At 45.5% G+C, this 26,686-nt stretch overlaps 1 protein-coding gene across 1 annotated transcript; it reads right to left on the bottom strand.

Annotated features, from left to right (window-relative positions):
- Nucleotides 1–2,463: 2,463 nt before the first annotated feature.
- ell2 (elongation factor for RNA polymerase II 2) lies at nucleotides 2,464–26,449 on the bottom strand (the record flags this gene model as incomplete). The annotated part of the gene is made up of 12 exons (XM_083661114.1): nucleotides 2,464–3,118; nucleotides 4,790–4,834; nucleotides 5,489–5,660; nucleotides 6,256–6,328; nucleotides 7,481–8,270; nucleotides 8,676–8,742; nucleotides 10,710–10,834; nucleotides 11,508–11,767; nucleotides 21,180–21,346; nucleotides 22,106–22,233; nucleotides 23,424–23,471; nucleotides 26,276–26,449. The coding sequence occupies 12 exons, from the start codon at nucleotides 26,447–26,449 to the stop codon at nucleotides 3,002–3,004; spliced, it is 2,166 nt and encodes a 721-aa protein (XP_083517240.1). The 3' UTR covers nucleotides 2,464–3,001.
- Between the last annotated feature and the right edge of the window lie 237 nt (nucleotides 26,450–26,686).

Raw genomic sequence — 26,686 nt, 5'->3', positions numbered from 1 at the left:
ACTAAGTTGACTTTTATTGAAGTGATTTGTACATTATCATGTGGGCAGGCTCAGAATCCACTCAAAATTCACTTAATTTTCAGTGGTCTCTCTCTCTCATCAAAACATTGCCAAGGATTCTTTTTGTTTGCCATTTTCTCGTTAAGACTCTTCAGTTGCTCAAAGCCCCTCCCTCCCTCCTCCTGCTGTGGTGAGTCACTTGCAGCCCTGCCATAATTTGTTAAGACCCCCTTCAAGCAGATCCCCCTGCTCTGACCCATGTCATTTGAGATCAGCGCTAGCGAGCTCCGCGGGGATCAGCCATCCCCCTCCAGGTGCCATATGAGAGCGATGAACCATTAGCATGTGCTTCACGCTTCAGGGAGAGGGGGCTCAGCACCACAAGTGCCACACTGGTGCCCAGTCTTCTCCACACACAAAAAGTAAGGGGGGGGGGGGGGGGAGGCCTGAGAGGAAGAGACAGGTGATGGACAAAACCTGTGTGTAAAGCCCTGGCCCTGCTGCATATTTATGGCTGTTGTGTTAGCCCTTTATGACTCACATTATGGGAAATTACTGTTGCAATGCAAAGCAGAAAAAATAACCCAGAATAGTGACCACCCCCCCCCCCCCCCACAGTCGAGCAATTGTAAATCTATACTCTGGCAGTGGAGCCTACACTCTGGGGACATTTGTCTCCTGCTGTTTTGACACTCATGTTGACACACCTTGGAGAGAAAAGTGCTGAATGCACATCCAAAATAAATCCCTGATCATGAAGGCTCTGAAAGGGGCGATCTGTGATGAAATGGGAAGAAATTCTGAATTCATGCCAGTTGGGTGTGTGACAACCCACCACAACAACCAGTCCACTGCAGAGACTGGCTATTTGAAGGAATGCCACAACCAAATCACACAAAGGTGAAAACAGAGCTGGTCAAGCTTCAATCAACTCCATTTCAATAAATGCTGCCACAACTTTTCAAATATAGGACATATGAGGCTTCCATGTCCAAAACTATTGTTGAGTGTCCATGAGACAAGATTGCTGAGAAGGCCCACTGCAACACCAGGGAGTAAACTCTCCACTTATTGGTCTAAGGGAGTGAATACATTCCTCTTCGCATCCCTAAACGCCACAGTCGGCTACTCAACTTATTTTGCAGGGAAGAGAACACATTCCAGTATCAGTCTGGTGTCTCCAAACATTAAGAGCAAATCAGAAATTTTACTCCACGGATGCAACACCAGAAAAGTATTTAATTTTTTGGCAAACATTCTAACACAGGTTTGTAAACAATTTTTCCCTTGTTGAAATAAAGACTCAAAAATATATTCTCATTTTTCATAGAACCCATTCATCCATCCATCAAACTAAATCAGCATAGTTGGGATAAAAAATGCTATTCTGAATTCTTCCACTGCTCAGCCATTTCGGCAGAACTTAAATCGAGAATCAAATACATTTATCATTGTAATACAGATTTGTCCTCCGGGGGATGATGATTTTGTTGTTGTTGTCAAAACAGAAAATAGACTGTTTGCCATTGGATAAAGCTGAAGAGGTGGGCTGCGGTCCCTTCCAGAGCCAAGAGTCAGGCTACTGTGAAATTAAAGACCCTCCACATCTCCTCAATTAAGAACAGGTACTGTTACTCCAGCCAGGTTGATCCTGAGTGCTCTGGCTGCTCAAACAAACACTATAGCAGCTTTTTTGTCTTTTTCATTTTCTCATTTTTCATTATTTTTTTCTCTTTTCACCGGTCACTCCTGTTAACGCGCAATCATGCAAATACACACACTCATACACTTTGTAACACTCCGACACCACCCAGGCTTAATGCTCCCTTCTTCCCTCCGCCTCTTCACACACACACACACTCACACACACACACACAGACAGACACTTAACACACACGCGCACACAGCCTGTTGCCAGGCAGTTCCTCTGTGCAGACCCCTAGGGCCCCCGAGGCTAAGGTGAGGCTAAGGTGTTTACACTCAACATTTCCACATGTAAACACCTTAAGGCACCCATAACGCACCGTGAACATTAAACACTGTTGGTGCTGGGAATACTGCCCCCTACTGACAAGGGGAACATACTCCTTTAGTTACCCCAACCTCACCACCCCCACATGGCCATCGTCACAACTAAATTTACAATCCATGCACACTTGCTGTTGCGTCTCAATCGGCTCAAATGACGACTTTTGTTGGGTCTCATTTCCTCCCTTTTCAGGTGAGAACTCGGCACAGCAGATAGCAATGTGTTGGAGCAAAGTTATCCAGTAGTTTTTGTAGTGAGTCAGAAAAGAGAGGAAATGAAGCTGGAGAGCCATCCTAGCCAATCGAGACGATACATGGATCTTGCGTGCAAAATGGCTTCAGAAAGTCAAACACATAAGGCCCATGGTATTTTTTTTTGCATTGTTTTTGACAAAAGTTACACTTTTTCTTTTTAAACAATAAATCATCTGCGGACTCTTTGCTTTGTACTATGAGTCCCAAAATAAATAGATCTCCCTCTTTTTTTCTCTTTTACTTAAATACATGTTAATATTTTCTCTGCTGCTCAAAAATACCGTCTTTTTTTTTTTTGTTCATTTCTGTCTTGAGATAAAGTCCTTCAAAAGGTTAGAAGAGTTAAGTTGTCACCAAAACCCCTTCACACATGCATGTAGCTCCTTCCACTGGTCCAGTGGTATGGAATCCCAGAGGAGCTTTGGGTGAAACCATTGCGAAAACAAAAAAGAGGGGGGGTTGAAGTGAAAGTAAGAATTTCAAGACTGCGGGCAACAATGTAGCCCGTGGAATCAAAAAGGTAGGAAAGAAGGAAGGAATGAAGGAGGACAAGGGGAAAAGGGGTGGGGGGGGGCAGAGGGAGGTTGTAGTGGAGGCAGTAACAGAGGGGGTATTAATAAATAAGAGCCAGCTGGATACCCCCTCCCGGTTCAACACTCCGTTCTCAATACTGATTAGTGAAGATGTACTGGGAGAGCTGGCAGGCTGTGCTGTGCTCTTAGCACCAGGCTTGGGCCCTGCGCTGGTCAAAGTCAGCTATCAGACGCTTGATGTGGGCCAACTTGTTGTGCAGGTACTCGCATCGCCGTTTCTCCTCCTGGTAGTTGGGGCTGTGCTGCAAGAGAGAGAGACACACACACACACACAGCGTCAAGCTTCTGGCATACTCTTCACGCACGCGCTGGAGGCGGGGCTCCGAGGAGGGCGCACGCACTCTGCGCAGGCCAAAACAGAACATACTCAGTGCTCAGCTCGCTCCTCCAGGCAGTCTGAATGAAATTGAATGTAACGTTCCCAATTCTATGTATTAAATTCTAAAAAAACGACCCTCAACATTTGGGAAGGCTAAGCCACACAACTAGTTCGTTATAATCTAACTTCATGCTTCAAAAGGCGACTTTACGACGGTGAGGACTCAATCACAGCAGATATCCGCTGATAGCCTACCACGGAGCTCTCACAGGCACAGGCAGCAAAACCGACGCGCTGATAGAAAAATCTCCATGGACGCGCCGCGCTCAGGCCTCGCCCCCCGACACGCCCCGTGCGATGACATCATAATCGCCGCGCGCCCTATGCGCTTGGCTGGGCGCGAAGAGTATGCCAGAAGCTTCAGGCTCCGTGTGCCACCCGAACGGCAGCTCCTGCTGTTTGGATTCAGTATTCAGATTGATATTTTTGTCAAACTTAACTACCGGTAGCCTCACAAGACAAACTTTTAACTACCGGTAGCCTCACAAGACAAACTTAACTATGAGTTAGGCATAAAGATAGACTTTGACTATCGCTTAGATATAACAAATAGTCAGGACTCTTTTCAAAGTAGAAAACATGGCCGACCAAGTAACCGCATCCAACCACTCAGCTCTGTTTACTCTACTAACAGAAAATGTTGGTCTTTGGAAGAATTCAAGTTACGAAGACATTTTACTTGGAAAATTCAGTGAAGAGTGTTAAAAAGAAAGATGTATTACGGGGGGAAATTGCAGCGAGAGTAAACAGTATTAATCCGACCATTGACAGGCGCATCAAAGATGTAAGCTTCCACATAGGCTATCTCACTGGCTCAACATTAGAATACCAAAACCACCGTCACAAAGTAACACTTTTTTTCTTTTGACTGATGTCACCAAAACAATCAGTAGAGACTTTATGGACCAAATGTTAGCTGTGTTCTCCTCTTGGCTGACATTTTCCTCTCTCCCCCCCCTCTTGACTCGGTGGGCTGCACCATGCTAACATGCGTCTAAGGCCTGAGTTAGCCTGGGGGTAAGGTGTCAAAAAAAATTGGCTTAAAATTTTCCAGTCGTTATTTTTGTGCGTATTTCTGCCAGATCCGCATGTGTTGCCCATCTACAGTATTACACGGGCGACAGTCTGTTTCCGGCAGCTGTACCAGAGCCGCATAGAGCCGTACCGCATCTGGTGGACATTAGCCTTGAGGCTGCATAACTGTTTACCAGCTACTTAACGGGGCACTGTGTCTACGTCATGTGACTTGTTCAGATTTGTTTGAACATGTAAATAATGCAAGGTGCCAACTCCCTGAATTAAATCGCTCTCAGAGAGCAGGCCAGATGTTTGTCTTTTTTTGCAGTGTGATCTACAACTTGCGAAACTAAAACCTACTGTAACTGCATGGAATGGAAATTCTTTGGTGGTCCTAACCAATCGATACAGCTGATAATGAAGTAATTATGTATAACTTAACGGACTACTACAGGAATGAGCCTAATCAAACGGTCTAAAGTGCATAATTGTAAAAGATTTCTGCATAATTACTCACTTGTTTCATCTTCTTGTACTCTTTCAGCACTTCTTCGTGTACCTTCTGAAAAAAGTTGAAATGAAGATTGATCACTCATGATGCAGTTAAATATCATTCAAACACAATGTACCCTGCATTCACCAACATGCAGGGGGCATAGTGGGGGGGGGGTAAACGCTAGTAAACGTAGTTTACCCACCTCTTTGAAATGAGGTAGAGTTTATTCACCTATTTTCAGATCAACTGTAACAATCAATGAGGAGAAACTAGGTGGGTAAACGATCCAAGGTGAGTCGTTTACCCACCTTGTTTCTGTATTCACCACTACACCCCTGCCAACATGTACACACACTAATTGGAGCACAAACATAAATACACTAGCTCTATTACTGGTGCAATGATTTTGGACCATTCACACCGGGGTCAACGATTCACAACTAATATATTTATTATAAGTGACTACCTGGGCTGTCAGACTTCATGACAGTGATGGCATATTCTGTGTCAGATTGGGGGGGGTGGGTGGGGGACGATCTCAAATGCTCAATTGGGATCATATTTGGCTTTAGAGAAGGAATTGGCATGTCTATGTCTATCATATTGTGATATCCAGTGGGATATTCCTAGCCTTCTAAACAATCATTAAAACTAAAGCATACCAAATACACATGCGCACTAAACTAAACCACACCAACACATAGGAGCAAGAGAAATGACCTGGTACTCTTTGGTGCCACGTGCCAACTTCTGGCACTGGGCATCCAGCTGGGTGAAGCGGCGGGTGATGCTCTCCACGCGGGCATGCAGGCGGCGGTACTCGTCATACTCTGCGTTGAAGTCATCCTTGTAGGTCTGCCGCTGGTCCATGGACGCCAACGGCATGTACTTCCTGCACAGACACGTGTCACAACAATCACACAAGGTCAGTCATTTCCAAACAGTGTGGCCAAACCAACGTGTGAACGTTGGAAAATACATTTAGGTATATCAGTAATGTGACCAATTATATTCCCAGACTTCCCCAGAGAGTTGATCAAATTCCCCAACTTTCCCGTCTGGACGTGGAATTTCTGTAATATTTGGAGAGGTGTTTTCCAGTCCTGTCAAACATCCATAAAGGCTTTCAGTGTGGGAGGCCTGTTCCCTGAACTCATTCCCGACGATCCGAAAGCTAAAACCAATCCTAGATCAGCCCTCCTGCTCCAACACGCACCAGGAATACCAGACCAGACTGTATCATGCAACTTACAGTAAACACAGATGTGTTTCTTGTTGCATTTCATGTATCCCAATTCTCCTGCATCTGGTTATAATCAAAGTTCACTGTCTTTAGACGGTAGCCAAGTGTAATCATTTTATGTTTTCCTAACAATGTTGTAAAAAAAACAACAACAACGAGGTAGCTGAGGGGTACATCACGTTTAGGCAAAATAAAGCCACACTACTGGAACATAGATCCTTTCAAAAGTAGGAGGGTTACTCACACTACATAGTCTGGCATCTCAATGGCGGAAGAGAAGTCTGTGGAGTGGACAACCTTCTCTTTGTCTGAGGCATCTGAGAAGAGACACAAACAGGCACGTGTTAGCATATAGGTGCTATGATGATTATCCATAATGATACACAGAATCAATAATATATTATCTAAAATTAACACATTATTTTTTTTACATTTTAATTTGCTTATTCTTCTGGATCACTGAATACCCTCAAAACAGGAATAGAAAAATAAATTTATCAAAAAAGGTTTCAGCTAAAAGGAGGGAGGCACAAAAATGTAGAGTAGGAGTCAACAGAGCATTGAAAACGACATGTGTAAGATTTACAACATCAAGCCGAACAGACCACAGAGAAAAGCAGAGAACGGTTCAACGCCTCAACATGTTCAGGCAAATATAATCAGAGATCAAGCTGTCTGTGGTTGGACGGGCTGCAGAAGGAGACACTGCAGACATATATACACTGAAACATGCTAAGCTAGATTTCAAAGTCTGAAAGATAAATGGGAAGGAAACTTGGATACGATAGCGAAGAAACGTCTGCAACAAACAATGCAGACATGTCGATTTGAGTCAGCGTATCCAAACGCACACTTTTGAGTAAGCCGACAGCTGTGCAAGAATCCAAATGCTTGAGCAGGCAGTGTTTGGTAGGCCATTTAACTCTAGAAACAGTTGGTTATATGTCGTAAGGGATAATCAACTCCTAGGTGTGCGTTCAACGGTTTTAATGCACGATGTGGAGGCAAAGAACCACCCTACGCAGTGCATTACAACCGTTTAACGCACACCTAGGAGTTGATTATCCCGCTTATAACATGGTCATTTGAAAACGATATAAAATAAAAGCATTCACACATTTTTGTGCAAGTTTAGCTATCAAAAAGTTTTTCACAAGCCATAACGGTTTACCTAGCAACAATTGGGAAACAGACTAATACCTGGAACAATCATTGCCGTCCCGTCGGCTTCAACATGCAGTGGAAACGTTGTTCGCTGTTCCAATAAATAGGACGACCCGTGGATACGAGTCGGTGTGGTGCAGGGAATCTAGTTCGCTCAGCTCATAGAAACTAATGTAGCGAGTTGAATAACGTTAGCTGTGCTGTTTGATTAAACAACTGTGCAAGTTGGGTAGCCGGCCAATCGGAAACAAGCATTCATCCAGACCATGGTATAAAGATAATTAAACGACACAAGAAACACACACCTTGGTCTTTTGGGGGATTCTTGGTGATGACCTCTCTCAACTCCTCCTCAGCACTGTGCCTCTTACTGGGTTTGTGGCTCTCCTCAGCCTGGTCTGCTACATTGGTAGGGCTACAGCTGCCTTTCTCCTTGCGTTTGTCTTTCTCCCTCACTCGCTCCTTCTCTTTGTGCTTCTTGGACTTCTTCTTGGACTTCTTGCTAGTAGTGCTGCTGGACGAGGGAGGGCTGGTGACCACAGTGGAGCTGACCGTGAGAGACGTGCGAGGGAGAGGGCTGGGGGAGGTGCGAGGGAGAGGGCTGGGGGAGGTGCGAGGGAGAGGGCTGGGGGAGGTAAGAGGGAGAGGGCTGGGGGAGGTGGCTGGTCTGGGGCCCGGGACAGGGGGGCGGTAGCGGTCTTGCGGGGTCCTGTCGGAGGAGGAGGAGGAGGAGGAGGAGGAGAGGGGGCTGCGGGTGGGGCTGGGCGAAGGGTCCCTGCAGGAGGAGCTCTGGTCCACTGGCAGGTCCTGGGTGCCGCGGCCCTCGGGCGTGCTGGGTGAATTGGAGTTGGAGGCCGGAGGACTGGGCTGCTGGTGAGAGGGTGCAGGAGGGTGGGAGGAGATGGGGAGGTGGGCGGGAGGGGCCGAGGTGACGCTGCTGGCGGGTAGCGATGGACGCTTAGAGGCGGGGCTGCTCTCGTCCTCGCGGCGGTCAGAGGACGAGGACGTGGCCGGCCCTCGGTTGCTGAGGTGGGAGATGCGGGCTTTCTTTGGTGCCAAAGGATCGATGAAGTCGGTCAACTCTGCCTGCCGCTTCTGCAAGAGCACAACCAAAAGTGGTTACAAACAATTGCTTACTTCACCGTGTGTCAATGTATGTGTGTATGTCTGTGTGGTTACCTGTGTGTGGTTAACCTACATGTGTATGTCTGTGTGGTTACCTGTGTGTGTCTGTGTGTGGTTAACCTACATGTGTGTGTCTGTGTGGTTACCTGTGTGTGTTACCTGTGTGTGTCTGTGTGGTTACCTGTGTGTGTTACCTGTGTGTGTCTGTGTGTGGTTAACCTACATGTGTGTCTGTGTGTGGTTAACTTACCTGTGTGTGTCTGTGTGGTTACCTGTGTGTGTTACCTGTGTGTGTCTGTGTGGTTACCTGTGTGTGTCTGTGTGTGTTACCTGTGTGTGTCTGTGTGGTTACCTGTGTGTGTCTGTGTGTGTTACCTGTGGGGATGAAGACAGGCCGTCTTTAGGGGAACTTGATGAAAGTGGCTCAGTAAGACCCAATTTGCTGTTAGAGAAAGGAACGGGTGGTGGGGAATAGGATTGGAGCAGAGAAAAGGCATGTTATGAGGAAGCGCTTTACTGATGATTACTTTAGGACCTGCTAAACAAACATATTTATTAACATGAATCCATTGGGTTTAATGTATGTCTGCTTGAATGTTGTTACGACTTTTTCATTCGTCTCATTGTCCACTGAGATAAGTTTGACCCAAATAGAATCCTGCATACAATCTATGAAGAAGAATAAGAATGTGTCAATATGAGAGACTGAAAGCTCGGTATCTAAAGCGGAAAACAAACTTGTGCGTCCGCCTCGACTTGGAGCCTTGCCGGCTAGTCCCATATACCCCAACGTCAGCTTGACGAGGGGTCGCAGGGGAGTCCCCAGCAAAATAAGTAAATTGTGTGATTTCACTATGATTTCAATGACTAGAAGTTAGCCCAAGGAGAAAATGTAGTGCATATACTTGGTAATAGCTTTCACTCTGTCCTGTTATATTCAGGGTTGGGTAGGTTACTTTTAAATAGGAATCCCTTAAAGTTACTTGTTACTTGTTAAAAATTGTACTTAGTAACGTAATCCGATTACCACTATTTAAAAGTAAAGTAGGGATTACTTTCAGTTACTTTTGGATTACTTTTTTTTTTTAATCCAGGAATGTCCCATTGGGATACAAGCTCTCTTCTTCCAGGGAGTCCTGGTCAAGAGTCCTGGCTAAAACCCTTATTTAACTAGATGAAGCATGTTTTACCATTGATAACCAGATAAGAATGTTTATACCAACATGAAGTTAAGGAGAATACAACAAGAGTTATTTTTAAGACCACTTTAATTTACGTTATGGGTATTTTTCATGATGTGGAGTGGAAGACGCAGCTTGTTGCTTTAATCTTGAAACACGAAGTGAAATGCTGTAAGCACTTCTGCCCCTGTTGACTCCACGCCTGACCCAACTTGCTGCAGCTTTGCTCCGACATCCGTGAAAAATAGAAGCCTTGCGTATCTTTTTCGGAGAGCTCCGGATCGTCGGAGCTGGGACGGAGTAGACACGCAACGCAGCGGAGTAGGTGGGAGTTGACACAATGATTAGAGTGGAAACGTATCGGCTCCGAAGCCGTACCGCAGCGCAGACGGACCGAACACGGACTCAGTGGAATGTGGCCGTAAGTGAAAGTACCGGTAAAAACCTCTCGCCCCATGCCGACTAGAGCAGCGTTTGTCAGCACGGGTATCAGGCAGATACATTCAATGCAGATTTTCCACTGCCTGGCAGCCCTACACACAAGCGGCATGATATTTTCAGTAGAATCCATGTGGAAGGCGCTTGATCTGTCTAAACACTGAGCGAACGTAAAAGTGCTGTTGCTCCGCCTCGCTCGTCCTCATCACAGTCAGTCACCAGCACACAGTAGGCTACACCGTTTCTTGTTGTTATTTTGTAAAATGAATGAAGAGGCAAGGGCGAATGTAATCCCGCCTGTAACATCGTTACTATACCCCCGTTACTGTAATCTAGATTACACATTTTAAAATGTACTGTGACTACAGTTACCGTTTTTTTGTAATCAGATTACGTAACGGCGTTACATGTAATCCGTTACTCCCCAATCCTGGTTATATTATACCTGCGCTTTTCGTGTCAGCTGCATCGAGTCCCATTTTCGAGGAGCTGCATGCCGGCAGACTCGCCGGCCGCGGCGTTACCGCTCGGCGCATTCAGCGAGGGCTTTGCGACGCACAAGCGTGTAAAGGCTTTAAGTTGTTGGTGCTGCCTGACTGACGAGCAGACGCACATAAGCAATCTTTCAAGCAATCGCCACAGCGATGAAGTAAACAAGACCAAGAAGAGGATCAGACCTGATTAATCCATTCCATAAAAAAAATGCAAATGTCTGCTTAAATAGTTTGAGCAATTATGTCCTGAAGCCTAGAGTGTTGATTCTGAAGAGCCAAAAGAGCCATTTCTGTACCGAGTCAGCATCCTGTCGATCTGGACCTTTTCATCTTCAGAGTAGCCGGGCCAGTCTCGTTGGATATCGCGGTAAATGAAGTCCTTCAACGAGTACGAGTTGTCTTTGGGGTTCAGATTTGCCACCTGTCACACACACACACACACACACACACACACAGAGTGTGAAAGCTGAACTCTCTCAGCATCAGAGGTGTACAGCAGCATATACGCATATATCAACATGTATAGAAACTTCCCATTTCCTGTGCTGGCTAAACATCTGCGCACATGTAAATGTGTGACTGTGGCAAGAAACAAGCCACTTGGTCTTAAAACAAAGTGAATGGAAGTCATTGTGCAGTGAGCAGGCTTTTCTCACACTCATTTGCATGTGATGCTCAAACGTTTGAGAAGGTCAAGGGGATCTTTGGGGCAGAGCAGACAATTCACTTTAGCACACAACTGCTAGGGACATATCTCAAAGGTCAATAATATAACTGCTAGGGACATATCTCAAAGGTCAATAATATAACTGCTAGGGACATATCTCAAAAGGTAAATAATATCAGCTTTTGTGAAAAATGCTATTCCTCCTACACACAATTTGTAGACTCCCCTTCCCCATTGTCAATACAAATCAGTTGTTGACTTGCCCTTTCGACAGTTGCTTTCTCAATATTGATAAAGCACACGTATGCCTATAACTGCCTTTAAAGAAATATGACTCCTCCTCCAGCCATTCTCCAACAAACCTATGCAGTGACCATGCACGTGCTTATGATTTGCAGGAAATGCCGTCTCCCGCCCCCCCCCGTACCTGTTGTAGGGTGGTACCCATGGAGCTGCGGTCCTTCTGGCTGATCCCGTCCCGCTGCAACCTGGCCACCACCTCCAGCTTCTTGTAGGACCTCAGCGCCAGCAGGTGGATTAGGCGATCGCGGGACGGCTTCTGGGACACAGGGTTGTTGGCAAGGCACTTGCGGATGGTGTTGGCTGGGTTGATGGGTGTCGAGCGCTTGCGCTCCGGGACGACCTCTGGGACCAACGGCGCCGGTTTTCGGATATGGACTTGCTTTCCTAGAGGCAGAAAAGACAAGAGGATGACACATCAAGCGCACCTTTTCCTTCTCTGCATTAAAGTATGGGTGCTGATGATCTGGAGCTCGCTGCTGCAGGCTGATAGTCAAATTAATGCACCCATGCGCTCGGCTCAACACCACTCCTGCCTAGGGATGCACCGATATGAAAATTTTGGCCGATGCCGATAACCGATATTAACATTGCTGTTATGGCCGATAACCAATATTTACCGATGTCGATATGATCCGTCTGTATAAAACCACATTTTTATGATCATCACATTTTGTACATACTGAAAAACACATGTTAACACTGAATTTGAAAAAGTTATGCATTTCTTTATTTGCAAAGCCTTTGGAAAAGCCCATAAATCATAGATTTACTGCATTATTTCATATCAATGTGAAGAATTTGGCTGATAATGATAACCGATATTAACATTGCAACATCTGACCGATACCGATATGACCGATATGTTAAAAAATGACTAACATCGGCCGATACCGATATGATTGCCGATATATCGTGCATCCCTACTCCTGCCCACCAAATCTTCAACTACCTACTCAGCCCTGTTTCACACTAGCGATGTTACGGCAATAAAACACCACTCGGCCACAAGGAAAAGCTTTCAAGTTTCGTTACTGCATGAAGAAAAGCTGATATTCTGTCTGGTGTTCCCTGGGCCATCTGGACTACGGTCGAGCTTGCTAGTTAGCCTGGCTAGCTAAAGTCAATGTGGCTAGCCTAGGGGGGGGTATGATCTTGGAATAGTTGCCAGTGAATTTTCATTGCTGCTTGAAAAAATGCCCATCCCTATTCCACACACATTGCGCCAACCTCCAAAGGTAAGAAATGACCAATCTCAATAAGAGCCGACCATGGCCCCTGCATGGCCTGACCATGGCCCCTGCATGGCCTGACCATGGCCCCTGCTTGGCCCCTGCATGGCCTGACCATGGTCCCTACATGGCCCCTGCATGGCCTGACCATGGCCCCTGCATGGCCTGACCATGGCCCCTGCATGGCCTGACCATGGTCCCTGCATGGCCCCTGCATGGCCAGCCTTCACAAACAGGGCAGCACCCAAATTCACTGTGTGCTTGAAGACAGGTTCAAACAATAGAGCAGATCAGCGAGGAGGACTGCTCCTTTCTGAGACGACTCCCTACAACAGACGAGGAGGCAATTTCACGGATTGAGACAGTTGCATTTGCTCAAATAAATCAGATCCAATCTCCACTGGACCTTGGGAACCGGACGGAAAGTGAAACATCTGAAATATTTCAATTCAACAAATCATGACTAGAATAAAGGACTGGGCTTCACGGTGATAATTACAGTCTGACAAAGGACCACAAGGACCAGAGAAAAAGGTAATGATTTGGATATAGAAAAAACAACAAGTAGGCGTACAATGGACTGGAGTACAATTCTCTGGAAACTGTGGGCGGCTGTGGTCCCTGTTTGACGTTCTCAATCTACACACAAATCTGTGTGCGTGGTCTACTCATCCGTTTAGGACTCTGTGCACATTGATGACTAATTCGAGGGCCCGGTTTACTGGAAAAACATGCGTGGTTTATGGATTTCCACATCAATCATCTTGTTCTTACCAGGTGACCCCTGGGGACCTCTGTAGAGAACAGCCAAAGCAATGCTACATTTTATGCTGAATGATGATGATTGTAAATTAGGGATGTTCATCAATTATCGAAAATCGATAATTGATCGTTAAGGACTGGAATCGATCCTGGATCGATTTTGTTATTATATAAAAATAAAAATAAAAAATAAAAAAATTGACTAGGTTTGGGTGGAATTCGTTCCTCCTCGCCCCACTCCATTGCACAGCCGACTAACGTGAGGTGGAGCTTCATATAGTCTCTAGTTTTCTGGCTGGGCACGGGCCTTTGTGCCAACAAAACTGTTTTAAACATGGGGAATTCACACCGGCATGCGCCGGGGACAGCAGTGTTGGAGAGGAGACACATTGAAATAAAGAGTTCATTGAGGAGAACACGTTGTCTTTCGTATTTTCTGCCATAGGCATTCATTTTGTAAAAAAAAAAAAAAAAAAAAAAAAATTCTAAGTATTAAAGGGATAGTCCACATTTTTTAAAGTCTAGCCCTATTTGCTACTTATCAAAGATGATGTTGATTGGTAGATTTCTTTTTCAGCACAATCCATCCTGTTCCTCATAGTAGCTCTGGGAAGTTGGGCAAAAACGAAGCAAAGGTCACTGGGGTCACGGTCCTGTATGTACAAGCTGACTGAGGATCGCAAAAATTTCATCCACACTGCACACAAAGTAAATTTCAGTGAGCTTCAGTCAGCTTGTACATACAGGACCGTGACCCCAGTGACCTTTGCTTCGTTTTTACACAACTTCCCAGAGCTACTATGAGCAACAGGATGGATTGTGCTGAGAAAGAACTCTACCAATCAACATCATCATTGGCAAGTAGCAAATAGGGCTAGACTTTAAAAAATGTGAACTATCCCTTTAATATGATCGATAATCGATAATTGATCGTTAATTTTCACCGATTATCGATTTTGGAAAATTTTCAAAATGAACATCCGTATTGTAAATTGTGAAAGACAGATCACGTTGTGCGTCATTGCTGTGCTGGAGCGGCAGCTGGAACTATCGCTCCCGGCAATGTGGTCAGATATGGGAGTGCGTGCATAGCGGCGTTGTGGCTGTCTGGGATTTACCTTCATGTGGAAAGAGCACACTTTCATTCTGCTGGTTGAGCACACAGTGCGGAATAAACACCCAGTTCCCTTCATTTGTTGCACCAAGTGCCAAATGGTTTCAACGTCTACACCCGTATTCTTTTAACCTGACTCTGCCAGATGGGGGCGGTATTGTGCGGTTTGTGAACACAATACCGCCCCCGTCTGGCAGAGTCAGGTTAGTATTCTTTGTCTCCCCGGTTACTCCCGTCTTCAGTATCTTCACCAGCTTTCATAAACACTTTGTTTCCATAGTTCAGCTGTGCTACACTACGGAATCGTAGTAATAGAAAAGTAGCTTGCTGATAAAATAAATAAAGACAAAAAATTACTCGCATCAAACGCATCAAAAACATAAACCTATGTGAAGTGAATTCTTTCTCTCTTTTTTTGGTCGAAAACAGTTTTGTGAATCTAAAACACCTGTACTGCATGCCGGAAAACCAGCACCTGGCCGGACGTCTTTAAGCCCCGTATATGGAAGAGCCAAGATCATCAAGAGACCCCCTCTGCTCTGTGCTGCTAAGCCATGTGCTTAGTCAGGATGCCTGGCCACTTCCCCGTCATTATGAAATACTAAAAGCTCTTTAAGAGATTATGGTTAGAGAGCGAGGAGAAACTTGCTGCCCCCTTCCTTGGCTAAATGCTGAGAGACTAAATGCAGTGTGAGGGAGTGCACTGCAGGGCTCTCCTCTCACACAGTTTGTGTTGTGTCACAGGCTGATGACAGACTGCTGCAGGTGAATAGCTTGCCTCAGCTGCTGGGAAGCTTTCTCCTTCAGAAATAGTCTGCCTGGTGACTCCACATGCTTGACATGCAGCAGCAGGGGTTAAACAAGGCAACAGTATGGCAGCTTAATAGCACATTTAAATGTTCTTCTCACAGTCGCGTGTTGGTACTGATCACCATTTCAAAGTTCAATGCCACCACATTCATAATGACGGGGATTGAACAGGTTCCCATGAAATCCAAGTTTCTGTAAAAAGTAAACAAGGTTACTGTAAGTCCCCGTTAGCACGGGTTAATAGCGCTCTCGCTCTGAAGAACCAGCTGCAACATGCCCGTGCTCCGCCCTTTTCTATGCTGCTCCTCTCGTTTCCCAGTTTCCATCTGGGCCGGTGTATGCAAATTAGATCCCCAAGGGCCACAAAACACACCTCAGGACCTTTTAACTGACTTCAGTTTGTGCAGCGAGCCAGACGTCTCCAAAAAGTCACACCTGCTATTTGAAGGGAGTCTAAGCAAGAAAACTAACTACAGCTGATACACTGTCAACAGTGCAGACATGCATTCTTATCCAGCTTAATAATTAACTGAGACTACAACAGCATAATGTTCTAACCATATACCTTACAACTGTACTGCTAAGTCTGCTACCTCTTGCAACTTCATTGCAATCGTAGTACCCTGCACTGCAATTCGCTATAGTTTCTTTTTCATATTTATATTCATATTCCTATTGTTCTTGTGTGTTTTTTCTCTTTCTTTTATGCTATGTCATGTTTATATATTGTTGCTTTTTGCACCTTGTCTTATATTTGATGTCATATGGAGTCTCCCGGCCTAAGAATTTCAAACAAGTGTACTTGTACAACGGAGTGACAATAAACATGTTGAATCTCGAAACAGACTGTACCGAGTGTTGCAGCTGAGACTATCATGTCAATGTTTGTGGTATAGTCCTTTATTTTTAAGCACAGTGCTACAACCCTCAGTCTGGCTACCATAGTAACTTACATTATGTTGCTCGTCTCTCCTCCATTTCCCAGGGCTCCTAGAACCAGGAAGGAAACCTTGGCCTCCTCTGCCGATTACGTTCTACTGCATCTAGTTAATTAAGTCTTACTGCCATGTATTCTGACCAAGGCCTTGCAATGGGCCTTAATGACCTTTTTAACCAGGACTTTCTTTAAAGACGAGCTGAACCCAAAAATTACTTGTTTTTATTTTAGTTCAAATACCTGGGTATTCAGTGCACCTATTTTATAATGTATGCAAAACAATTCCCAAAAATCTAATTTCTTTAGTTTTTCCACACTTTTTCACATGAAAAGTAAATTTTTCAAGATTTGCTGACGTCACATAGTACTATCAAATTTCTACCCCAATCATATCACGACATGGCAGCTGTCAATCAATCTTCATTTCAGGAGAATTTTCTCCTCCAAATGAAGGAGAAAATGGCGCCTAGTGTCTGTAACCTGGCAGAATTTCTAGTCCATAAACTAACTAATAACTTGGCCAATTGTATGTAACATACAAAATAAAGCAAACGGTAATGTCTAAGAATGCAAAGACATGTAAACTGGCTCGTTAAACCCGCATTCCAGGATAATGTTAACGTACGCGGGTCTTAGCCCGGCCCCTCGGAGATTCCAGGCGGGCAGGCAGCACTCATGCCTCGGATTCTCCGCTCCTATCCAGACAGAAGCAGCTGGCTGCCAGGTTCTCCGCGGATCCCAGTCGCGTAGCGCCACAACAGGCTGAAACCCACTCTATTTGGGGGCGGAACATGCCAGGATTGGCCAACGCCAAATCCGGCCCCCAGGACTGTCAAATCAAATCATCGACATGCTATGGCCCGCCTCTCAACCATCCATCATCTCAGACAAGATTTGTTTTCAGCCTGAAACGTCTCCAACCCTCACGCCACTTGGGTTCCGTTGGGTTCAGCTCGTCTTTAAAGCTGAATAAATGAAGTGGTTTTAAAATTGACTGTGTGCATGAGCTGCGCAGTATTTTCTAGTTGTTGTATTTTTGGTTGCACCTGCTCACAGCTGGCTGAAGCGCTGTCCTTCCCTTTCTATAGTTGCCAAACACTGCCATATGAAAGTTATAACATCAATTGATCTATATAAAGAATAAGGCTGGCAGGCCCGATTGGCTGTCTGCAGGGTGGGAAGCCGGAATGAGGGTACGTGTCCTGGTCGCTGCACTAGCGCCTCCTCTGGTCAGTCGGGGGGCACCTGTTCGAGGTGGAAGGGAACTGGTGGGAATAAGCATGATCGTCCCACGTGCTACGTCCTGCCGGTGAAGCTCCCCGCTGTTGGGTGAAAAGAAGCGGCTGGCAACTACACATGTATCGGAGGAAGCGTGTATGTGTCTATGAGGTCATTTACACCTGGCGCTAAGATGCGTTTTCTGTGATGAGATTGCGATCAGATTGTGTTTTATCAATTGAAATGCCAGGTGTGAACACCCTCAAAACGCATTGAAGAAGGATTGCAATCTGATCGGCCAAACCACCTCCGGAGGTGGTCAGGGATGCATTGTGTACACATTGAACACAAGTGTAAATGCAATGTGTCCTCTCAATCTGGATACACCAACTTTATGCGGATTGAGAGGACAACCATTTCTGCAATCTGATTGCAATCAGATTGCAGAAAATGCATGTTAACGCCAGGTGTAAATGGAATCAGGCAGAAGTGATCAAATACAATCCGATTGTAATCTGATGGCAGAAACCACATGTCAACGCCAGGTGTAAATGGCCTCTATGGCTCTCCCCAGATCGGCAGAGGGCGGGGCAGCAACTGCGGCAGCAGGGGGAATTGGCCAAGTACAATTGGGGAGAAAATGGCGTTGTTTACTGTCAACAAATCCTATCAAAATGACAACAGCAGTAATGATTTTGTGTTGCCAACAAGTCTAGTCCACGTAGCCCAGTGAAGCCATGTCCAAGCAGCCATAGAACTCCATTAAAAAAAAGGATTAAAAACATGTCACAGAGCCATGACGCTGCTCTGGGCAGTATGTTTCATCATCACGATGCACCGGACCAGCGGACTTTTTCCTCAAACAACTTAATAAGCCGGCTGTAAACACTTTGCGGGCTCAGCACCGAAAATAGTCCCCAGAGTAATGACAAATTTGTGCCCTATTTGAATTATTTTGTTAATAATTACAACAGTGTGACTTTTCGTGGTAACAGTTACCGATTATTTTAAATTGAAGCCATGTCTTTCTGAGCTGTATTTCTATGTTTTTAGCTTACAACTGATTTGGAGCCAATGACTTCCGGGTTGACGGCTAAAAACCGCGCATGCGACAGACGACAAAGTAAGGAGTAGAGCAAGTTTACGCATTGTTGATTGTTATTTTCATAGGATTTGTTGAAGTTATGCATTAAAGTAGAAATGACCGCCTCGTGGCTGTATGTATGCCTCCACCAACTAGTCAAGTTGCAGGCTACATCCATGTCTGTCCAGACTCATACAAGCACAAATACCTGGAAGCCCACGGCACACTGGTGTGGCCATTCAGCCTTATGGCACTTAAGGCAATGTTTGAGGGTACCTCAACAACACAGCTAAGCTAATCGTTCTCAACATGGAAAATGGTCCTACCTCTACCTCTTACCAAAACCACCCACATCCCGCCAGCGACTGACGCTACCCACCCCTCGAACCCTGACTCTCTACGACCTTCCCATCTATAGCTACGGCCCATTTTCCCTAGCCCCGACCCCTTCCTTGATGGAATGGAAGGACATGCGGCCACAGTGACCTTGACCTTTGACCACCAAAATCTAATTAGTTCATCTTTGAATCCAAGTGGAGATTTGAGCCAAATTTGAAGAAATTAGGTAAAGGCATTCCTGAGATATTGCATTAATGAGCATGAAATGGGCGGTCATGAGGTCACAGTGACCTTGAACTTTGACCACCAAAATCGAACCAGTTCATCCTTGAGTCCAAGTGGACGTTTAAGCAAAATTTGAAGAAATTCCGTCAAGGCATTCCTGAGATATCGCAATAGCGAGCATCGGACGAACGGCCAACCCGCCCGCGGAGGCATAGTAAAAACACTAGCCTTGCCCCCGATTTATTTTTATCCCCCATTAGTGCTAATTTTAAATTTATTTATCATGGTTGCTGCTCCACCCTCTGCTGATCTGGGGAGAGCCGAAACTGGCTCCATGCTTCCTCCCAGACATGAGCAGTAGCCAGCCGCTTCTTTTCACCTGACAGCGGGAAGCTTCACCGGTAGGACATAGCACGTGGGAGGATCACGCTATTCCAACGAGTTCCCCTCCCTCCGAACAGGCGCCCCCGAACGACCAGAGGAGGCACCACTTCAGCGACCAGGATATTGCATGTTTTTGATGAGGGGTTCCTATATGAAGGAAACCCCCAGGGGGCACGGGGAGAACATGCAAACTCCACACAGAAAGGCCCTTTTGACGACCCCACCCGGGCGGTGGGCACTCGAGGACATGCGGACAGGCACGCACTCCTTCAGCGCTCACAGCGTCCCAGGTGGGAATCGAACCCAGGACCTTAAAAAGTTATTTTTATATGACGATGAATTAAATATCACACAAAGCATTTGTGAGTACGGGCCAAATGGGCGTATTGGCGTGGCATCAAACCTTTTGGATGAGCCCTCTCCAATTAAACACAATAAAACGTATCGTTCAACCGTGGCAGAATTTGCCATCAGTGGGTTAAAGAAGAGACAAATTGGGGACATTACATTAATACAAGCTGTTCCATTGCACAACCCTTGTCCTACCTCAGCTGAGTTAGATAAGACATGTGGGTGCGGCTGTGCGAGAGCGACGAGCCAAATTAGATTATCCAAGATTACTTTTACTTTTCCGTTTGTGTGACCCAAATCCAGGCGCAGAGTGGCGCAGCGGACAAGAAAATGTCCCACCACAAGTAGTTTGTGTACATCACGTGTAGGAGGGGAGGGCGCAGGCAGGCAGAGCAAGCCTCGATTGTTTGGAAGTAGTAGGTGCTAAATATGCACAGTACTTGCTGGAGGGAGTGCAGCAACACTGCAGCCGTTTCTGTGGCATTCTGGCAAGGCTGCGTGTCAATACGACAGAAACGGCTGCAGTTAGTACAGAACGCCGCTGCCAGACTTTTGACCGGAACCCGCAAAAGAGACCACATAACTCCTGTCCTTGCCTCCCTTCACTGGCTTCCAGTACGCTATAGAATAGATTTCAAGATTCTCCTGTTTGTATTTAAAGCACTTCACAACCAGCCCCCCTCCTACATCTCAGACCTCCTATCCCCCTACTCCAACACTAGAGCCCTCAGGTCAGCCGATCAGAGGCTCCTGAGAGTCCGGAGGTTCAACCTCAAGCTTAGGGGGGGCCGTGCCTTTGCTGCCGCAGCCCCTGTCCTGTGGAACAGCACCCCCACCTCTATCAGGCTCGCCCCCTCGATAGAGGCCTTCAAATCAAACCTGAAAACCCAGTTCTACCTGCTAGCATTTCCTGATTCTAGATGATTCATGCCTTGGTTACCCTATGTTTTTTGTGTATCTCTACCCTATGTACAGCACTTTGGTTGACATGTGTCATGTTTAAATGTGCTCTATAAATAAATTTGATTGATTGATTGATTGACAGAAACGGCTTCATCTGCCTCCTTTGGCCCTTATCGGTCAGAGTGCTCATCTGGAAAACACTGAGACGGCAAAATAGCTTAGTCGGGGGGGCACAAAAATGGCTTTGAATGGAGCCCGGGCTGTCAGCGTTCACCTATTCAGTCCCAGTGTGAAAAGAGAGGAGGGGTGTTGAGAGCATGTAAAAAGCCATGTTGGTGTGCTGGGATCCAGCCCTGGCATCGGACGGTGGGAGTCTGCAGATCAGCAGCAGCTGGAAGTTTTTACGGCCCAAGTGAAAAATGCAGGAGCGGGCCCCTTACCTCTGTACTGGCCCCTAGCAGGCTTGATGACTTTGGTCCCACGTTCGCGCGTGTCCTCCACGGCCTGGGTCATACGCTCCCGTGTCACCTGGTAGGAGTCGTTGGTGGCACACACGGTGACCTTGTCCTGTACCGTCCCCAGCGACGCCAGGTGTGAGCCTCCCGAGCTGGAGAGACGAGAGGGCAGGCAAAGAGGGATTACATTCTAACATGTGTGGTAGGAGAGCAACGAGGGACGCAACAATCCAGTTAGTGAGCCCACGGTTCGATGCAACAACAATACAGTTGGTTAGCACACGGTTCAATATGTACCTCGGTTTTTGGGTCACGGTTTCGCTACATGTTTTGTATGAAAGGAGAGAAAAAATGATACCATTTCCAAAATTCTCTTTATTTAGCTTATTAGCAACATTTTCAAACATGAAAGTGCCTCTTAGCCTTGCCTACTAGATAAAAAGGGGAAGGTGCACTTTAGCCTTGTTATTATGTTAATTTAAAGTTGAGTCATCACATATTTGTCATTAATTAATTAGCCAAGACATTATCTACAATTCTACATGCCTGATGTGCATCTTAATCTGTGTATTCTGCACAGCAGCTGTGTGCTGATCGGTTTCAAAATAAAACAAGAGCTACCAAATAAACTTTCTTAGCATGCTCCGTTTTGTTGAGATTTCACAGCAGTCCCTGAAGTGCAGTTAGCTCGACGGTGCTTCCTCAAACTGTTGCCTCTCAACTCCATTCACCATTTTGTTTTTGCGAGGCGACGAGAACGCGCATCGACCGCCACACAAAACCGGACGCAGGGCATTAAATACCGTTGTTCACTACCTTTGTGCTGTGCTCTGAAATCCTACTCCGGGTGTCATTTGCATACAAACAGTGATTGCAAATTTACTCGCGACTGCCGTCGACCACTCCATTACCTGGGTGCATACTGTTGTTGGATGCACTCAAAGCTTCCCTGAGGGTTGTCCTTGCCCACGTTGGACAAGTAGAAGTCGAAATTCTGGAAGGCGTCCGAGGAGGAGTCGGTCTTGGGAATTTTAATGCGCTGTAAAAAGATTCACACAAACATGGGACAATAAAATCAATGAATGGAAGCAATTTGTCAAGCTATCCATTTTTCCTACACCGTGAGCACTGAGGTAGAGAACTGGGCTAAGGTGGACTGCCGTAGAAACTTGGGTTTGTTTCTGAATATAAAGGCAGTCATATGCTAAACACAACCATCTGTGAAAACACCTTGGAACTAGGCCTTCGCTCTTTCGTTAGCAGATCCCCTTACAGGTCAGTGTGTGTGTGTGCACATACCTCGAGCAGCGTCTACGTCTGAGCTACAGGGTGTGATGTGCACAGCATGGGAGCTAGCATGACACAGGAGGCTCTTTGAGGTCTGGGCAGCTAAGGGGAGGCCTGTATGTGTACATCTCAGCTGGTTTCTATATCATGGACTTAAGCTACAGATGAGATGTATTTATAGACATTGGGGAGTCTATCACTTTCCCGTATGTGTGTGTGTCCGTGCGCTAACAGTCTGTCAGATACTTTAAAAGGAGAGCACTGCGAATACTAACAAACCTTATAAATGACTTCAACCACAGCTATATCAGTTCAATGGTCGGTACGCGCATTGTAATCTGACGGTATCTATAGTATCGGATTGGCACCGTTCCAGCGTCCAGTAAACGAAACTATCCTGATATTGTAACCTTTCGCACTGTCCCTTAACTGTTTAACAGTTAATGGATTCCAAATTAAGCTCTGTTCTTGGGGAAACTGTCAATAAGCTTGTTTGACCAGTGTAAAAAAAGAAGAAGAGGCTGTATCTTCTACTTTATTGTCATATTTTTCATTATAATCATTTATTTTTATTTGACTGAAGATTGTTCTACAATTTGCACGTTGAAGAAATACATGCAATAAGCTCACTTTAATTTGATCAAGTTCTCACTACTCTTTTAATGGTTCTGAGAAACTGGAATCCATGCATCTCTATAAACAGCCGACACAAAAACTCGCTGTTGATACATCGCTGCACAAAGAAACACCACCACATTGGATCTACATATGGGTCATACATACATGTATTCAAAATCAAGCAAGTGTGATTTGCAATATCACATTTGTCCGTGACGAAAATCTATTCTTGTCTGGAACAGAAACAGTTAAGTAGAGTATTCGTAATGATTTGGGATATGATCCACCCTCCCGTTACTACCCCATGGGGAAAGATGTACTCACGCCTTGGAGTCCCTTGAATTGTATTGTTGGCCGCGAAGAAGGTACATTCTGAAAGTGAATAGAAACACAGTTAAAGCCCATATCACGTTGGAAAAGCACAAGCTTATCAGGACAATCAGACAAGACTGGGAGGCCACAAAAGAACGTAGCCTATAGAAAAGGCCTTCATGACAATACCGGCCTAATAATACCTGCGGGACATGTTACACCATATTAAACTCTCACGCCAAAAAACACAGAAACAGCAGAGCCTTACGTTAAAAAGAGAGAATGAGTAAGTTCACAACTTACTTTACCCATTTCTCGTTTAAAGTGGTTTAGAGAGGCACTCCCTCCCTTGGAGCATTGACTTTTCAGACATCTAAACGCAAGTGCTGGAACTTGCATAACATCAGAAGAAGACAGTTTGTTTTTTTAGGAGGATATTGTTGAAGGTTCTACTCGTTTTTGTGCAGTCAGTGTTTGCCGGCTTGTGTTGGTGACGACTTGAAACGAAGTGGACAGCCACAAACGAGCAGGGGCTCCTCTGTCGCACTATAGATTAGGATGGGTATGAATATGAACCATGCTGAGGACGACTCCGTGCTTCTTCACTCAGCTGTAGAACCAGTTGGCCAGATGCAGATGATGAACAGCCTCTCAACAAGTCTCGTGTCAACTGGTTTGAGTGGAATGTGGAGCTTGATTAACAACAGCCTGTGTACATTTTCTGGAGCTCAAAAGTCCTGTCGGAAAAAGGAACTTTCTAACATACAACTTGAATGTGTCAAAACAAGGGCCAAATAACTCAGTTTACAACCAGCCTGAACAGAACCTTGTTTCTCTGCATTTCACAAATGGTGATTCTGCTAAGCCAAGTTCCTCTTCCTATCTACGAAGTTTAAGGATCAAACCAGAAAACTAAACCACCTCCCACCCCCCACCCCATCCCCCAACATACACTCGCACACTAACCAGTACACACACACACACACAGTTCTGATCCCATTTCGTGTCACCACACAGAAAGACAAAGTTAGCCAGCTTCCACACTACAGAGACTCGTTCAGCCCCCACACACATCACTGAGGGGGAGAAACAAAAAGCAGGGCCGTTTGGGCTGCTCAGTCAGCAAGAGATGTTAGGCTGGCGTTCAATGCAGCGTATGGACCACCATTACCACATCCAATAAGGTTGTAGCATGGGCTGTCACAAAAGAATTCCTTCAACTTGGTGATGGCTAGCTAGCTATGCCAGCTCAGATACAGTCAGGGGAGGGGTAGCGACGAAAAACTATCTTTTCCAATTGTGCTTTCTGACTAAAAGCTACATTTTCAACATTGAAACACTATCTGTACTGCGCAGGTTTGACAAGGGGCAGTTTCACCTATGATTAACGTGGCGCCGTATACATACCGACACACTCCATGTGCCATAAACAGCCGTCACAGAGACCTCTGAACATTGCGGTCCTATGCTTGACTACATCCACCGTAAGTGGAGCGAGCTAGGCTACACTGTGTATTATATAACATATGTTGTCGATGGCACCGTTAACCTCAGGTAGCTTGGCCTCTGCACCTCAGGGCTTGCAGACGTCTCAGCTTATTTCGCCCGTGCTGCACCTCAACAAGATAATACCATCTGTACAGCTCAAGATTAACAAGTTATATTTAATCTCCACAGGTATGCACTGCCCCATAAGTGCACCCAAGTTTCAAATGCTTCACAATGACTGGTGGTATTCAGCTCTGGGGAGAAACTGAGCAGATTTGCTTAAAGTGAGTTGTTGTTGAGTGAAGAAATACTGCATGTCACTAAAGACCAATGTGACATGGATGAAGAACGTGTAACGTTATCCAGATTTATTAGGGGTGTACTGGGTATCAAATTTACTAATGTAAGCTAGCTGCATCTTTGCTTATTGCGATACTCTACTCATGTTACCATAAGTTAATATGGCTACAATCTTCTGCAATTTGGCAGATAAGCCAAATAGTCGACGTACTAATAGAAAATAGTTCTCAACTCTAAACCAATGGATGATATTGGTATTAGATTATTGACCCTAGCGTTATAGCTCATTCACTTGCATCATTTGGACCGGAATGTGGCTGTACAATTGGGATTAGTTTAGTTACATTTCTATGCGAGATTGTGATGTAGTAGTAGGTTTCCAAGCCAGTTGCAACGACCGATTGTTGCAACCTCTATATATGGCGAGTTGATGACCAGTCAGCTTGATTCGTCAATTCTTAAAGAAAAAGAAAAAAAGAAGAAAAAAAACAGCCCCCAACGAAAACACAGTCGTCGAATTAAGTTCACGTAAAAGTCAACGTCGTTACGTTTACTTTTAATATCAAACCAGTCAAGTTATTAAATCCGTTAAATGCATATTTGGGAAAATATGCAACTTAGCTAGGTAGATGAGTATTCTGGCGACGAGTTGATTCGTCGATATTAAGTTACTAGCAGCACTTTCCTTCTTTGGGCAAAGAAGTTTGGCGAGGAAAGAAATGGACTTGCTGCTGGCCAGAGCACAGCAGAGGAGGTTTAGCTATAGAGCTAACGTTGGCTACCTCAAGAGTGTCGAAGTTTTCCAACTGCTTTTCTAAGGTAAATAACATTTGACAGTTCGTCAAAGTTAGCCAGAGCACGAGGTCAAAGCAATATTTACTGCTTCCGCTGATTCATTTCATGACACAATGACGATTTGATCAAAAAAAGCTTAGCTGGTCAGCAAAAACTTCCCGTGCCAACAACAACTGAGCTAACGCTTTAGCTGTGCGTGGCAGTTTGCTCACCAGCTGATACAACCCCGTATCGGGACTACACCCCTCGTTTTACCCTGGAAAAACAACTGTGTCACTTACCTTACAGTTTTGGTAGCCCTCTAACGCTTTCAGTGCGGTTTCTGTCAATTTGACGTGCAAAACGGTGACTCTGTCTGCGCTCTGTCGGCCACAATTCAAGCCGTACCTCCCATCCTCGGAGAGCGCCGCCATCTTTACCAGCCCTCCACCATCGTCCCTCTGACGATGGAGCATTTAGCAGCCTTCACTGTGCTCAGGCTGGGGAGGGACTACACAGCTGCTGGCTACACAGGAGGACTGTCTGTGTATGGGGTTGGTCTTAACTTGCTCGTTGTTGTCCTCCCCAACAACTACAGTGAACCAGATAGCAACATAAAGATATGAGTGTCACGATCAAGTGGAATCCTGTTGCTAAGGGAACAGTTTGGGCCCAAGCATATTTCCTGTCACAGCTATGATTGTATTGGCAAA

Source organism: Poromitra crassiceps (assembly GCF_964638095.1).
Source record: "Poromitra crassiceps genome assembly, chromosome: 25".
Lineage (NCBI taxonomy): Eukaryota > Metazoa > Chordata > Actinopteri > Beryciformes > Melamphaidae > Poromitra > Poromitra crassiceps.
This window is presented reverse-complemented; position numbering and strand designations above follow the sequence as displayed.